Source organism: Erpetoichthys calabaricus, chromosome 5 (assembly GCF_900747795.2).
Source record: "Erpetoichthys calabaricus chromosome 5, fErpCal1.3, whole genome shotgun sequence".
Lineage (NCBI taxonomy): Eukaryota > Metazoa > Chordata > Cladistia > Polypteriformes > Polypteridae > Erpetoichthys > Erpetoichthys calabaricus.
The window spans coordinates 99,726,772-99,740,340 of NC_041398.2; the positions used below are offsets into that span (position 1 = coordinate 99,726,772).

Consider the following 13,569-nt stretch of genomic DNA (forward strand, 5'->3'; position numbering starts at 1 on the left):
GAAGGGAGTAAGCAGATTGTTCTTCAACAAGAACATGTGGTCAGAATTGAAAGCTGTCTCAGCTCAAATTGTTTAGAAAACATTTTCCTCAAACACACAATCTTGCATCATTCCAAAAAATTGTTGTTAAGCTGAAAAGAGAACCTTGGGAACGTTTAAATCTTTAATTTTTAGACATATAAGTGAGAGGATATTGATGAACCAAGATGAACTGAGTTTGAAATTTACATATGAGCCTTTAACTCACCACTTGCCCTGAGGGAAGCATCTGTCCCCTCAGGCACACATTGGCAGATGACTCACTGCACGACTGAACTGTTTGAATATTCAAGGGATGCTTTGTTGTTAACAACTGCTAGTGCATCTTTATTTATCTCAAGGGACTTCATTTGAGACAGGGAATAAATGTAAATATTTCTCTTACCGTTTCATCGAGCAGGGTATCTGTCAGCCTCTGGTCTCTTATTGCATGTATAGTGTCTTGCTGCATTTTCCAATATTTATTTTGTTTCTTAAGAAATTCTGCTTCATCTTTTTATTATTATTTGGCAAAGACGTGCTGGGGTGAGGTACAATATCCTCACTGATTCAGGCCAAATGCAGAACATAAGGAAAGTAAATGCATTTGGATAAAATTCTCTCCCGCATTTTTTATATATAATTATTCATTTAATTTTGATCTGTTTATTCTAACGCAGCCCACATCAATTACCAAGCCCTGAATGGTATTCTGAAACCAATACGTTGTAGCTAAATTTCCCATATGCAGCTAGATACAAGCAAAATGCACACATCAATACACAAATATATGCATATGTACGACTATACATTACATAATTTTAATCGAATTTCCGACTCACAAGTATGTATACATGTAGCATAGATTTTTACTGCTTATCTGCATAGAGAACTCACTACAAAACGTACCGCCTAACAAAACTGGAAATGCTAACGTAGCCCTTGTTAAAAAAAAACATTTAAAAAGGGTTAACACTGAAGTAAAGTAAAATTCCGATTCCGCCGCGTGACAATTCCGGAGGTGATCGTAGTCCAGAGGGGCGGGGGCCGCGCTTGCATCACAGTCAGGTAGCGCGCTCTCAAATCTACTCTGCACGGCGACGCCGCTTGCAAAGGCTGCGGACCTGCCCAGGCAAAGCTGCTGCGTCATACGAGGGGCTCGGACTCACACTTAAAGGGGAGGGGGCAATTACCGTTACTATACCCCCCAAGCATCCACTGATACGGCTTTCATCTTTATTTTCAATCCACCAGGTAAGTTTTGCATATGCGAAGCCGAATATGGTCCAGCGTCATTTTGATTTTGTTTGTGAAGGTAGCCTAAGAAGGGGTGCATTTTTTTAACCAGATGAAGCTTTGGCTTTTGTTATCGATAAAATGGGAAAGTGTCGGGCTTATGGGAGATTTGGTTTGCGCAGGACAATCTGCGGCATGTCACATTAGCTTTCTTTTGCGATGCTCCGCTCATACTGCAAAGATGTTCCAGTAGCGTGTAGCAGAACCATAGTCAGAACTGCATGTAAAAATCGTTCAGTGTGTAGTCTTAATTTTAGGCTTCCTTTACCTCCAAGTGTTCAAAGTTTTATTCTGTGAAATAAGCAGGCGGAATAGAAATGATGGCGATGCATGATTAACCCGCATTCCATTTTAACCTTGATTGAAAAATTATATTTGACTGCATCTAACCGATAAGTCTTCTTTCAGAATAGTACCCAAGGAGGCCCGTTCACTTTAAAGAATGGTGAAACTGGGAAGCAATTTTAGCGAAAAGAATAACGCAAAACAGCCTGCTGCTGAAGATGGATTTGATACCATCCCCCTCATCACACCCTTAGATGTCAATCAGCTACAATTCCCCCCTCCAGATAAGGTTAGTATTGTACATGTTTTATCATTTCGTTATCAACGTCGTCATCATAACTTAATGAAACGTTTCTTTTTAATTTTGATCAATTTACGGTGTCGTAATGACATTTGCTATCTATCTATCTATCTATCTATCTATCTATCTATCTATCTATCTATCTATCTATCTATCTATCTATCTATCTATCTATCGTCAGTCTTAATGAATGTGGTAGAATAGAGACACATGTAAAATTGTACATTGGTAGATGTACATTGTGGGCAGTGAAAATAGATGGACAAATGGATGGGTACAAATATAATGTTGCCTGAACAGCTTAAAATTAATGCAGGGATAGGAGGAAAGATTGTGAAGCTGTCTTAGTAGCTGTAGTGTTTTTTGGTGAAATAGAAGTTAATGTGCTTATTATACTTTTGTGTTCAGTCTTGGGCAGTGTGGTGTAGTGGTTAAAGCTTTGCATTTCAAACCATATGGTTTTGTGCTCCAATCCCACTACTGACTCTGTGTGACCATGAGCAAGTCACTTCAGTTGCCTGTGCTCCAGATGGAAAAATAAAAATATCCAATTGTATCTCTCAAATGTTGTAAGCCACCTTAGATTGATGTCAGCCAAATAGTGAAAATTTGTTGACTGATGTTATATTATTTCATTTTAACTATGCAATTTTAAAACAAAATTGGGGCAATTTATGATTAGTATAAATCAAATAAGAAGATACGATGACTGCTACTACTGATATGATCTAAATAAGAGATTTCTATAGCTTGATTATAACTGTTTTTCAAAAGCTAGCACTTTTTAGATCTCTTCTCTACTTAAATCACAGTAGTCTCTTGTAAGGATCATTCTGCATTATTTTTACAACATTTGCATCGTCTTTATTCATTATTAATTTTTAAGTCACTGTAAAGCATTGTCTGTACAATAATAGACTAAGTATGTATTCGGTCAACACTGTTTCTGTCTTTGGAGTAAACAAAGCCTGCAACGTTTTGCCATATGTAGTACTTGAAGGCCAACGTAGGGTGTGAATGTTTGCCATAAAGGAAAATGACATTGTTTTTTCAAATATTAAATACAGCAATACCAGATTGTTCTTTTAACATATTCATATCCATCCGTTTTCTGTTAATTCAAGATACTCATATTAGTTACTGTAACTTCTGATGCCTTTTTTAGGTGGTTGTAAAAACTAAAACAGAATATGACAGTGACTACAAAAAAGGCAAATTCCGTTCACCTAAAATTGCTGAATTTTCAATAAGCATCACTGAAGGGGTTTCTGAGCGATTTAAGGTGAGTAACTTCCTTTTCTCTTTCTCCATCTCGCTATATATCTATAGCTAACAGCAGTTATCAGTGAAGAAAAATATAAGATCTCTGAAAATATTATATATTTCAAGTAATCAGATGAAGTAAACTATTACAGAATCATTATATAGTCACATACATTAATTCATATTATTTCAGGTGACATATATTATGTTATTTGATTTTCTGAATTGCATGCAACCAGAGGTTCAATATAAAGAAATACTTAAGTAAAATAAGGAACATTTAATGTGGTGTTGCAGCAGACAATAGCAAGATGCTACTGAAACATTTTTACATGCCCAGAATAAAGACTAGGACATAGGAATCACTGATATTACAAAAATATTTTCTTTGCTGTTCTTTATGAACACAGCCTTGTAGGAATAAAATCAGAATGGCAGTGCTGTAGCAGTTTGGTGTGATGACTTATTGATCCATTTTATGGACGCCTGGGATTTTAACCCATGCTGCTGGGTTGCTATGTAAGGTTGCTAGGTTACTAAATCAGACAAAGCTTGTAGAGAAAACCTGTATCCCTGGGGAGCTGATGTCTGAAGAAAACTCAGTATATTAGACACATTTTTTTTACACATTTTAAAAAATATTTGAAGCTATGTATGTTGCATAAGCAGCTACAAATGATATATTGCATGATTTAAAAAAAATAAAAAGAATAATCATTTTATTTGTGCATGGATTGAGTAGATTTACATATAAAGGATTATTAGTGGTGAGGACTTCAAAGTCAGAGATTCTCATCTAAAACACCTGCTACTTGACATGCTGCTATAATAGCTTTGACTTATAATATGTTGCTAGAGTGGCTTAAGATTAAGGTTGAGGGGGAAGCAATCTTGTTTATTTTGGAGATAGTATACAAAAAATAAACAAAAATGAACAAAAAATAATTGATTTCTCTTTTAAGATAATAAGAGTTTCTACAAAATCTAATGCAAATTCAAAGCTGCTTAAACATTAAGGATTTCAGTATGCTAAAATATAGCTCTGTAAATTAGAAATCCATGTCATTAAAATATGCATATAATATAAATCTAGTGTATGAACATAATGTTAGTTTATTAGTTTTATTAGGTGGGATTTGTATCGCCAATACACTTTATTAAGTAAAAAATCAAAAACTATAGACACATGAACCTTTCAGTCCAGAAAAAATGGGCAGAAATTCAGTTTATTTGATGGTATGGTTGTTAAAAAAATTGTGGAATTATGGAATATCTACCTCTAGATATGGCCATATTAGAGGGTTAAACAATGATCACTCTTTATGTCCAGAATCACTGAGGGGAGAGAATGCCACAAATTCTGTATTTCCTAAAAATTTACTTTTGAGCAATAGGATCAGATTCTGATTTACTAAACAATTGTACTTTCTTAATATGCTTGTTGACTATACAGTTTTTTGTTTGCTTTCTCCTGAATATGTAAATGAATAAAAGAGCATTAGGCTACACACTCTGGTATAGCCAGCATAGTGTAAAAATTAAAATAATATTTTTTTTACTTGAATAAAACAGTTACTCCTATTAATATTTTTTATGTAAAGGTAAAGTGACTTTGTGCTTGTATTTATAATAATTGTGTGTGTATATATACAGTGTGCTATACTATATATAGTAACTTTGGAGTGTGATATATAAATGAGGTTAATCATATTAACTGCCTCAAAATTGACAGTAGAAAGAAATGTAACCTCCCATTTTGAATTAAAAAACACAGCCTTTTAATTTGCTTTCAATTTTTTTTTTCTAAAAACACCAGTCTGGTACAGTACAAGTAGAATATGTTATGTACTTAAAGTGGTTCATATATGGGTGACCTAGCAACTATATTTAGCATACTAATTATATAATGTTCTTATTAAGAAGTAAGGTCAGATCTACAAGCATGTATTCTGAATAATGGTAAGCAACATAGCAAGTTTTTTTTTCTTTTTTAATAAATCTACCCTACTGTTCTGAGTACATGGAAACTTAAAAAATATTTGTACAAAAATGCTTCTGATATATCATCATACACAGTACTGGTTATATAATGCATAGCCAAGCACATATTGTTCATTTAATATAAATTAGCAATATCTAAAAACTGTAAGAATGCATTCAATGTCATGATGCAAATTGCATTAGTAAAATATTAACATTTAACTTATTTCACTATCACTGCATGGGGCAGTTTATTCAGTGATGTCCTGCCTGTCTGTCATGAACAGGAAGTGAAATAAATTGAGGGAATCTTTTAAAGACAAAATAAAACATTCCTAATTAGGCAATATGACCAGCTCCTCACAAAAATGTGTCCCAAAGTAACCTTGCATTATTTTGATATTGTCGCTGGTTAATGTCGAATATTGTGAATCACCAAGTAAAGATGGATACCTGATCTTCAGCAATCTTTCTAATTTTTATTTTGGACTGTTCTTCTCCTCAGTTTTAATTCCAGCTGTATTTTTAATTTTGCTTTTGTGGGTTTCTGCTTGATCAATTAACAGATGAGTAAGACTAATTTGTCTCGCAAAGGTAACATACAGATTTAAAACTAAGAATCATATGCTTCATACATTTGTTTAAATTTAATTAGGTATCAATGACACATTTTACTGAGTTAATAATGTGCTGCATTGCAATTTCATGCACGATCTGAAAAAATAACACAATTTTGTGGTGTAGTTTCTTTTCTTTTTTGGATTTGATGATCATGCTCTGAATATGATTTGTAAGCCTAATAGTGGAGTGCAGTGTTTCACCACAACCTTTTCCAGCTACCTCTAACATAGACAAAGATATTTATCCAATTATTTTGTTATTTTCTATGGGGAGATAATAAAAACAATTGTAGTCAAACATTGCATGCAAATCTTAGTGATACAAGGTTAAGCTTTTTTGACCTAGTATTACAGATGCTGGCTTTTGATATTGGATTAAGAACTAGGATTACTATAAATACAGACATTTGTAGGTTGTGAGTAAAAGGACAACTTGAACCAAGCTTTTGCTAAAGCTATCTTGTAATGTCATGAACATCTCCAGTAAATTTGGTCTTTGGTTTATGAATTGATGCTGAGATATCATTACTTATCTGAAGTGTGCATCAAAACCAAAATTCCTTTCAATGCTGTTGAATATCAGTTTTATTAAAACTAAAACTAAAGCCAGAACTAGCAGTGAAAATATAATTTTATTTGATAAAGCCCACATCATGAGAGAGAATCTAAAATAGAAATAGAAACCACACAGAAATAGTAGCAGTGCTTTGATGCTGGGTGCCGCCTGTTTACAAAACCAAGCAGAAATGTGCATACATGTGGTCTTAGGCTGCCATGAAAATGTGCATAGTGTTATGTCAAGTATAGTTTTTACACATCTCGACGTTAGTGCAGAAATGGGCATACTCAACATGCTTGTGTGTATGCACCATTTACAAATGAGGCCCTGGGAAATGAAAAAAAAACCCAAAAGAAATACATAGAGGTATAGACAAAAACAGGCATAGGAAAAAAATGACCTAATATGATCTGAGAATTTAAAACATAAAAGAAGAGTTATAGTTGGAAAACTTTAACAATAGATGTTAGCACTAACATGTTTGTGAAAGCACCATATAGATTCAGCTAACAGTAGTAAGAAAAGGTTAATAAAGAGATTTGAGAAAGGAATCAAAAATACAGATGCCAAAAGTTGTATGCCACTATCTTATATAGTCCGCTCAAAATAAGTAAATACTCGAAGTTATGTTAAAAATTCTGGGTGTTTCATTTACTTACAAGTTCACAAACCGCTCAGCCTGTTTGGTGCGGAAGCACTGTCCCTCACCCCTGTTATTCATCTCTTCCTACAGAGATGTCCTTGCCTTCACAAAAAATGCTTTCCCCTCGGCTTCACTCCAATCCTGCTTCTCATTTCTCACAGCTGTCCTTGTAGAAGCAAGACATGACACAATATGTTTGGAGCACAGGACACCAGGACCCACACAATATTGTTATAAGTGCTTCTTGCTTTGCAGAAATATATAAATTAGTGCTGGGTGGTATGACCAAAATTCTATATCATGGTATTTTTCAAAATTATACCAGTTTCACGGTATTCAACTGTATTTTTTTCCCATGCATGAGTGGATGTTAACCACATTTTCCACTGCAATTACTGCAATAGACTGGCTAAGAATAACCTATTCCACTGTCATGAGAATTGTATATTGTACAAAAAAACATTTTAATGTACACACAAGTATTAATACAGGTTTGCGTGGCCCCATATAGTGATAGTTTTCAAGGGGGTGGCACTAATGAAGAGAAGAAATCACACTGCATGACAGTTGCAGTCAAAATATAGAACCTTTTTATTGAACAAATTTTGCAAACAACGTTAGCTCAACAGCATTTGCAGTAAATAGTTGTTTGGTCCACATCTGACCTTTTAAAACCAAAGTATCTCCAGACAACAGAGACGGCTCCTTTTTGCGGCAAAAGTTCTTTTGTGTCATCATGTCCAACTTTATCGTCTGCTACAGCTTCAGTTTCGGAATGTTCTCTGTCCATTTTCACCGCTTAATACCTCCACTAATGCATGTACTCCGTTGCATGTGTGTTTAGTGGTGTAGCAGTGAATAAAGGTCCCCCCTTAAACAGATTCCCGCTGCGCCACGTTCCAAACATTGTTTAGGCTATTTAAACTGGTGATGCGGTATAAGAAAAATCCATATCATAACAAAAATAAAAAACGGTTTTCGGTATGAACCGGTATACCTCCCAGCATTAATATAAATCATAAACTGATGTCCATAAGGATAATTATAAAGCAATGTAAAATTAATGAGAACAAAGTATAAAAGTACTGAAGGTCCAAAATCGACAATACGAGTTTCCAAAACCAAGATTACAGTAAACACCCGCCAACAAACACACACATTTCTCCTGTTTGTTAGTCCTTTATTATCTGTTTACATGGCAATCAAAATTCTGACAACAAAATTCTTCTGGTATGGGTGGAAATTCATTACTGATGTGAAAGAAACAGGCCAGGTTAACAATTATAGTCTCTGCCTGTTCCACATCCCTATATAAAATTTTCAATATCACACATAGTTACCACTGTAACAAATATTACAACATTTTCATACAGATTCTGTTTACTGTTATCAGTTTTCTATATCTCCATTTAAAAATGAATACTTTTAGATTTTTTTAATATTAGAAACATGAATTCCTAAGTATATCGTGTAATGTAAGAGACATGATAATGTAAATAGTAAGTACTGTACATGTTACAGTCATTTTAATTACAACATACTGATGGGTTTGTCCCACATAAAAATCAGAAATTTTACTCTATTAATAAAAATACAGTAGATGAGTAGGTGCTTTTGGTAATAAACCTTACTGACGTATATTTGTGATGTTTTGGTTTTAAGCATGTGGCCTTGCACAAAATGTTGACCATCCTAAACAATAAAGTGAAGCATAGTCTGTAGAGGAGAGTATTAAATGCATTGAAGAATTGGGGTTAAAGTCTGTGTTTTCTTCTGGTCATTCAACTTAGGTATAAATTGTATAAATAAATCTGTTCATAGTCAGGCAAACTTAGTGATGCACAGAGAGGGACCTAGAATTATATTAATAATACTACAACTACAGTGATAACATTATTGGCTTTGCAAGTTGGCTTTGAATTTTTCCATATTTAATGCTGTTTTTTGAATACAGTGATTATCATTTTATCAAGCAATGGCAAACACAGTTTCAAGACTTGATCCATAATAAGAAAATGGAAGCATGCAAAAAAGTAGTTGTGCGGGTCAGAATACGTGTGATAACTGGATTGTATTGTTTATTGGGTAAATGTCTCAATAATTAATGGGCATCAACTGAGAGTAAACGGGGATTAAAGGAGGTTAGTGCTAGAGAAAAAAGACAAGAATGAAAACAGTACAAGCGATCACTCATTGGAAGGTTGGTTGAGTATTGTTTAAACTAGAGAATTTAGAGGCGGGGATGTTAGGCCAGGCCAGGTTTAGAACTGTACATAAGGAGACAAAGAATGGTGCAAAAACAAATATTTATAGTAAGGTAAATTCTAACCCTAAGTTTTAAGTGCAAAAGTAAAATAAGGAACATATTAAAAACATGCTAGATGTATCAAAAATAACACAATTGAGTTGGAGTTGTATTTAGCTGAGTGTGACTATGATATTATAGCAATAGCAGAAACCTGACTAAATAGCAAAGATGGGGATGAGTATAACATAGATAGGTACATATTTTTTAGGAAGGATAGATGGGACAGAGAAGAAGGTGAGTTGCTGTTTACGTAAAACAAATTAAATGCATGTCATCTTCAGTTGGATGATGAGCCACATCTTAGTAAGGACTTCTGGATGGTGAGGACCCGGGATCAAATCCGCAACCTCTTGATTGAGAGTAGTTCTTACCTCTGCACCAGCCAAGCGGACATGTTTACTTCATATCGACTGATATTTGGGCTTCGTTTTTACACATTGACTGCAACGTATAAATTGAACAATTTCTTTTTCTTTGGTTATATTCTTGAATACAAGTGCATTTGTTTTGTAATTCCTCTTGTGAAAGTATTTATTTGATATTTGGACTTCAGTCTTCACACATTATACACATCACGTTAGCATTTTGTCGTTATTACTATATCTTGGAAAAAGTTTCTGTTTTAGTTATGGAATCAACAATTCTTGCCTCGCATTTCCTGTCATCCTACATTTACACAGATCATTGTAGACATTGAACATACATGAAATGTATGGATTCCAAATAATGATATATTATTTACGCTATACAATTCCAGACACCAAACTCCCAGATAAAGAGACTTCAGCTCTGAGAGTTTTGCGCCTGACTTGACTTCAGCTGCCTCATGGGGGATGAGTGAGCAGGCTGCCTGCTACCAGTGTTAACTGACACATTTTGTAAAACAAACATGCTGATGAGGAGGTGCGAGGGAATTTAAGAAGGCCCAGCACTACAAATATTTTCATAGACTTCAGGGATTCTAGTGTTAATGACAATTAATGAGCAGCTGTGTTATTTTGTAATAATCAGGTTTCAATTCGGTGCGTAGAGGTGATTGAATGGCAAGGTTCAAATGATCATAATATAATACAATTCTCCGTGTTTTAGCAGAGCATGGATGCAATGACTAAAACTGTTCAGTTTAACTTTGGTAGGGCAAATTTTGAACAGATGTGGTAAAATATGAAAAGGACAGCTGAAGAGCAGTGGAACAGGTTTTAAAACACTTCAGATATGATTCAGGACAAATACATTCCAAAATTTTGAACAGTCAAGGAGGAGGTTAAGTGTATCAGGAATAGTAAAGAGGAATTAAAATATACAGTAAAATAACAGATGCTCTAAACTTGCATTTTTCTGAAGTCTTCAAATGTAGGGAGGTGGATGACCTCCCAGCTGTAGCAGGAACTATTAAGTAGGTACTGAGGGATCTGGTAATTGTAGAGGGAGAATAATAATATTTATTCTTGTGTTCATAAGGAAGTTACTAATAGGGTAGAACGATTAATTAAAATTGCAAATTGAAAAATGCAATTGGCAATTGCAAAGGCTGTGAATTGGGATATATGTTATGCAGTGTTTGCAGTGTTTCTGACCAATAGAGCTGTCAGAACGAACATTGCTATTCAAATGTAATTCATATTTATTTAAAAAAAAAGTCTTATTCAAAGGCAAAAGCTGACATTCAAATGTAAAAGAATGATTGTTTATTTTACCTGCACTAATTTAGGTATCAAATTATTACAGACATGTAATGCAAAGCTGCAGCTGTTTTTGTACTTCCACAATTGGCCTTTTTATAATTTTAAATGGTTAGCTTGTCTTCTTCACTAATAAAACTTACAGCTAGACCCCCTTTAATAATTTTTAATGAGGAAAAAATACTCTTTCGTATAAAATGTAAATACTGTGTGTACTTGTAGATTCACTTAAGATTTTTTGATTGATAGGTGCCCTTCTACTGAGTATGATCACATATTGAACCCAAACTGGTTAATCGGTATGGACAGTAACTCAGCATTACCTTTCACAGAAGGTTGTGTGTACGTCTGAAGTCACCAATGTGGACTATTAATAATTTCAAAGTATAGTACTTTTATTTAAAAAAATCATATTGCAGACACTGCCCCTGCTCCTTGATTACATGATTATCTGCCTAATATTTTGTGTGAATGTACTCATATTGGTAACAGAATTCAGCTGTCAAATTGTATGAGTGCAGGAGTCGGACTGAATGACGTGCCAAGTTCGATCACTGTAGATGACCTGGGCATAGACAATTCTAACCAACTTGTACCAAGGGAGCTTCATATGGAGCACATTTTTACTTTGATGTCTTTTTGTGCTTAGCTGCATGTGGGCGCATGTTAATCAGCTGTCATGTTGTCTCTTGTGTTTTATACAGTACATACACGCTATCTGGCTTCTTGACACACTATTCTGATGTCCAGTAAGTTATTAATATAGTCTGTAGCATTCGATTAAAATTCTGCTCTGTTGATGTGAGATTGCTTGCTGCTCAAAGTAGCACCAACCTCTCGTTAAAAATCATCTCTTTAAACTTGTGTTTGTTTGATTAGTGTCTCAGCATCTCTGCTGTTCATTTATTTTGAAATATGTGCTTCGTTAAAAAAAGTGCAATAGGATCCACTTTATTTGAAATTAGAAATTCCTTTTGACTAATGCCTGCCCACAGAAATGCAAAGGCCTGCCTTAAGATTTGGTCTGGGTGATGGATACGCCCCAAGTGTACTCAGAGCAGTTTTTCTAAATGTGTCTCCAGTGATGTAAAAGTATCATTTTGCATCTGATTCTGTTGCATTTACTCTAAAAGCTAACATCCCTAACTGTTGTTTAATGCTATGACCATCTCATTAAGTCAAATGGAAAATAACTCATAATTTTGATTATATTTTTATTATAACGCTTTAAAATTCCCACTTTAACGAGCTTCATGTCTGAAAACATGCTGTGTCACACAATTAGTCTCAGTTTTACCTTAAGCTGGTTTGACACATAATGCCTAAAACAGTGAAGTAAAATTGGAAACATTCAAGCCACCTTTATTAAAATATTGCTACTGCTGTAAAGGAGAAAAAAGTGGGCAGACTTCAAAGTGTGATGATTATACATTTCTGGGTGAGTCCAAAGGTGACGACCACCTTTTTTTCTGAATACCATGATATTAAATGTACAATTCGCTCAGCTGGTGTCCTCCACTACAAACGTATTGTGATGTGTCATGCTGCTGCATGGGCAGCTGTGAGAAATGGAAAGCAAGGCTGTGGTGGAGCATGGGGGAAAACACTTTTTGTGAGGGTACAGGATATTTCTGTAGGAAGAGTTGGAGTGAGGTGGTGAGGGATACGATTGTGTTTTTGCACCAAGCAGGCTGTGCGGTTTAAACATAAACATTTAGCCGTCAGTAGTAGACTGAAAAACAGACAGTGCTGGTGTTGATGCTTCAGACATGAGGCTCGTTAAAGTGGAGATTTTAAAGCGTTGTAATAAAAGTTGATGCTGGTGCTGATGCTTCCTTCTATAGGGTGCAGCTGCTTGGGATTCTGATGGCTGTTACTTTTAAACAACAGATGCCCAAGTAATGCTAGGATTTTTTTTTTTGATGTTGTTCTTGCTTGCTCTTGTCTTTGCTGCGGCCTTTAACATAATAGTAAAGTATAAAAAAAAGTAATTACAAGCATATATGTAACACCCAGCATTGTTAACAGAAGTTACTTATTTTTAATTTGAATATTGAAACTTTATTTTTTGGCTAATTTGACTGCTGTAGGACACAGCGTTAACTTTCTGATGCTGAGCAAACTATCTTGCAAATACTTGTGCATACCAGCCACGAGTTTGTCATCAGAAAGAATCTTTAATCTTGCGGGCAACGTAGTTATGTGCCAGCATTCTTGTCTGAAACCAGCAAAGGTTGACATGCTGGCTTTTTTGTTAAAAACTCTGTAAAGACCACAGTGAGTGTTGAGAAGAAGTAGCGATGTCAGGGAAGAAAGTATTATGTAAGGCGTCTATTATTTAGAGTAATTTTAAGAGTTTATCTATTTGCACTATATAGTGGCAGGCTTTGTGAAAAAAGTTCAGTGCTTGTTATATGCAAATAATGTTTTATTTCAATGTGCTACATTTACATTCTATTTCTATTATTATATTTTGTGGTCACTTTTTTTTGATAATTATCCTGTGGTTTGTTGATTTATAAGCTGAATGCGGGATATCAGTAAATAATGTTTTATTGATTCTACATTGCACAATATGTAGATGCTGCTCACATGCTACAAGTCAGAGCTTTGG

At 34.7% G+C, this 13,569-nt stretch overlaps 1 protein-coding gene across 1 annotated transcript in view; it reads left to right on the forward strand.

Moving 5' to 3' along the window:
* The first annotated feature begins 1,082 nt into the window (after positions 1-1,082).
* The window catches only part of LOC114651834 (neuronal vesicle trafficking-associated protein 1), a 53,911-nt gene continuing 41,424 nt past the window's right edge, over positions 1,083-13,569 (forward strand). Inside the window, exons 1-3 of the mRNA XM_028801831.2 lie at positions 1,083-1,272; positions 1,723-1,888; positions 3,066-3,182. Of these exons, the coding sequence (XP_028657664.1) occupies positions 1,757-1,888; positions 3,066-3,182 (249 nt within the window). The 5' untranslated portion in view covers positions 1,083-1,272; positions 1,723-1,756. The remainder of the gene's footprint in view (positions 1,273-1,722; positions 1,889-3,065; positions 3,183-13,569) is intronic.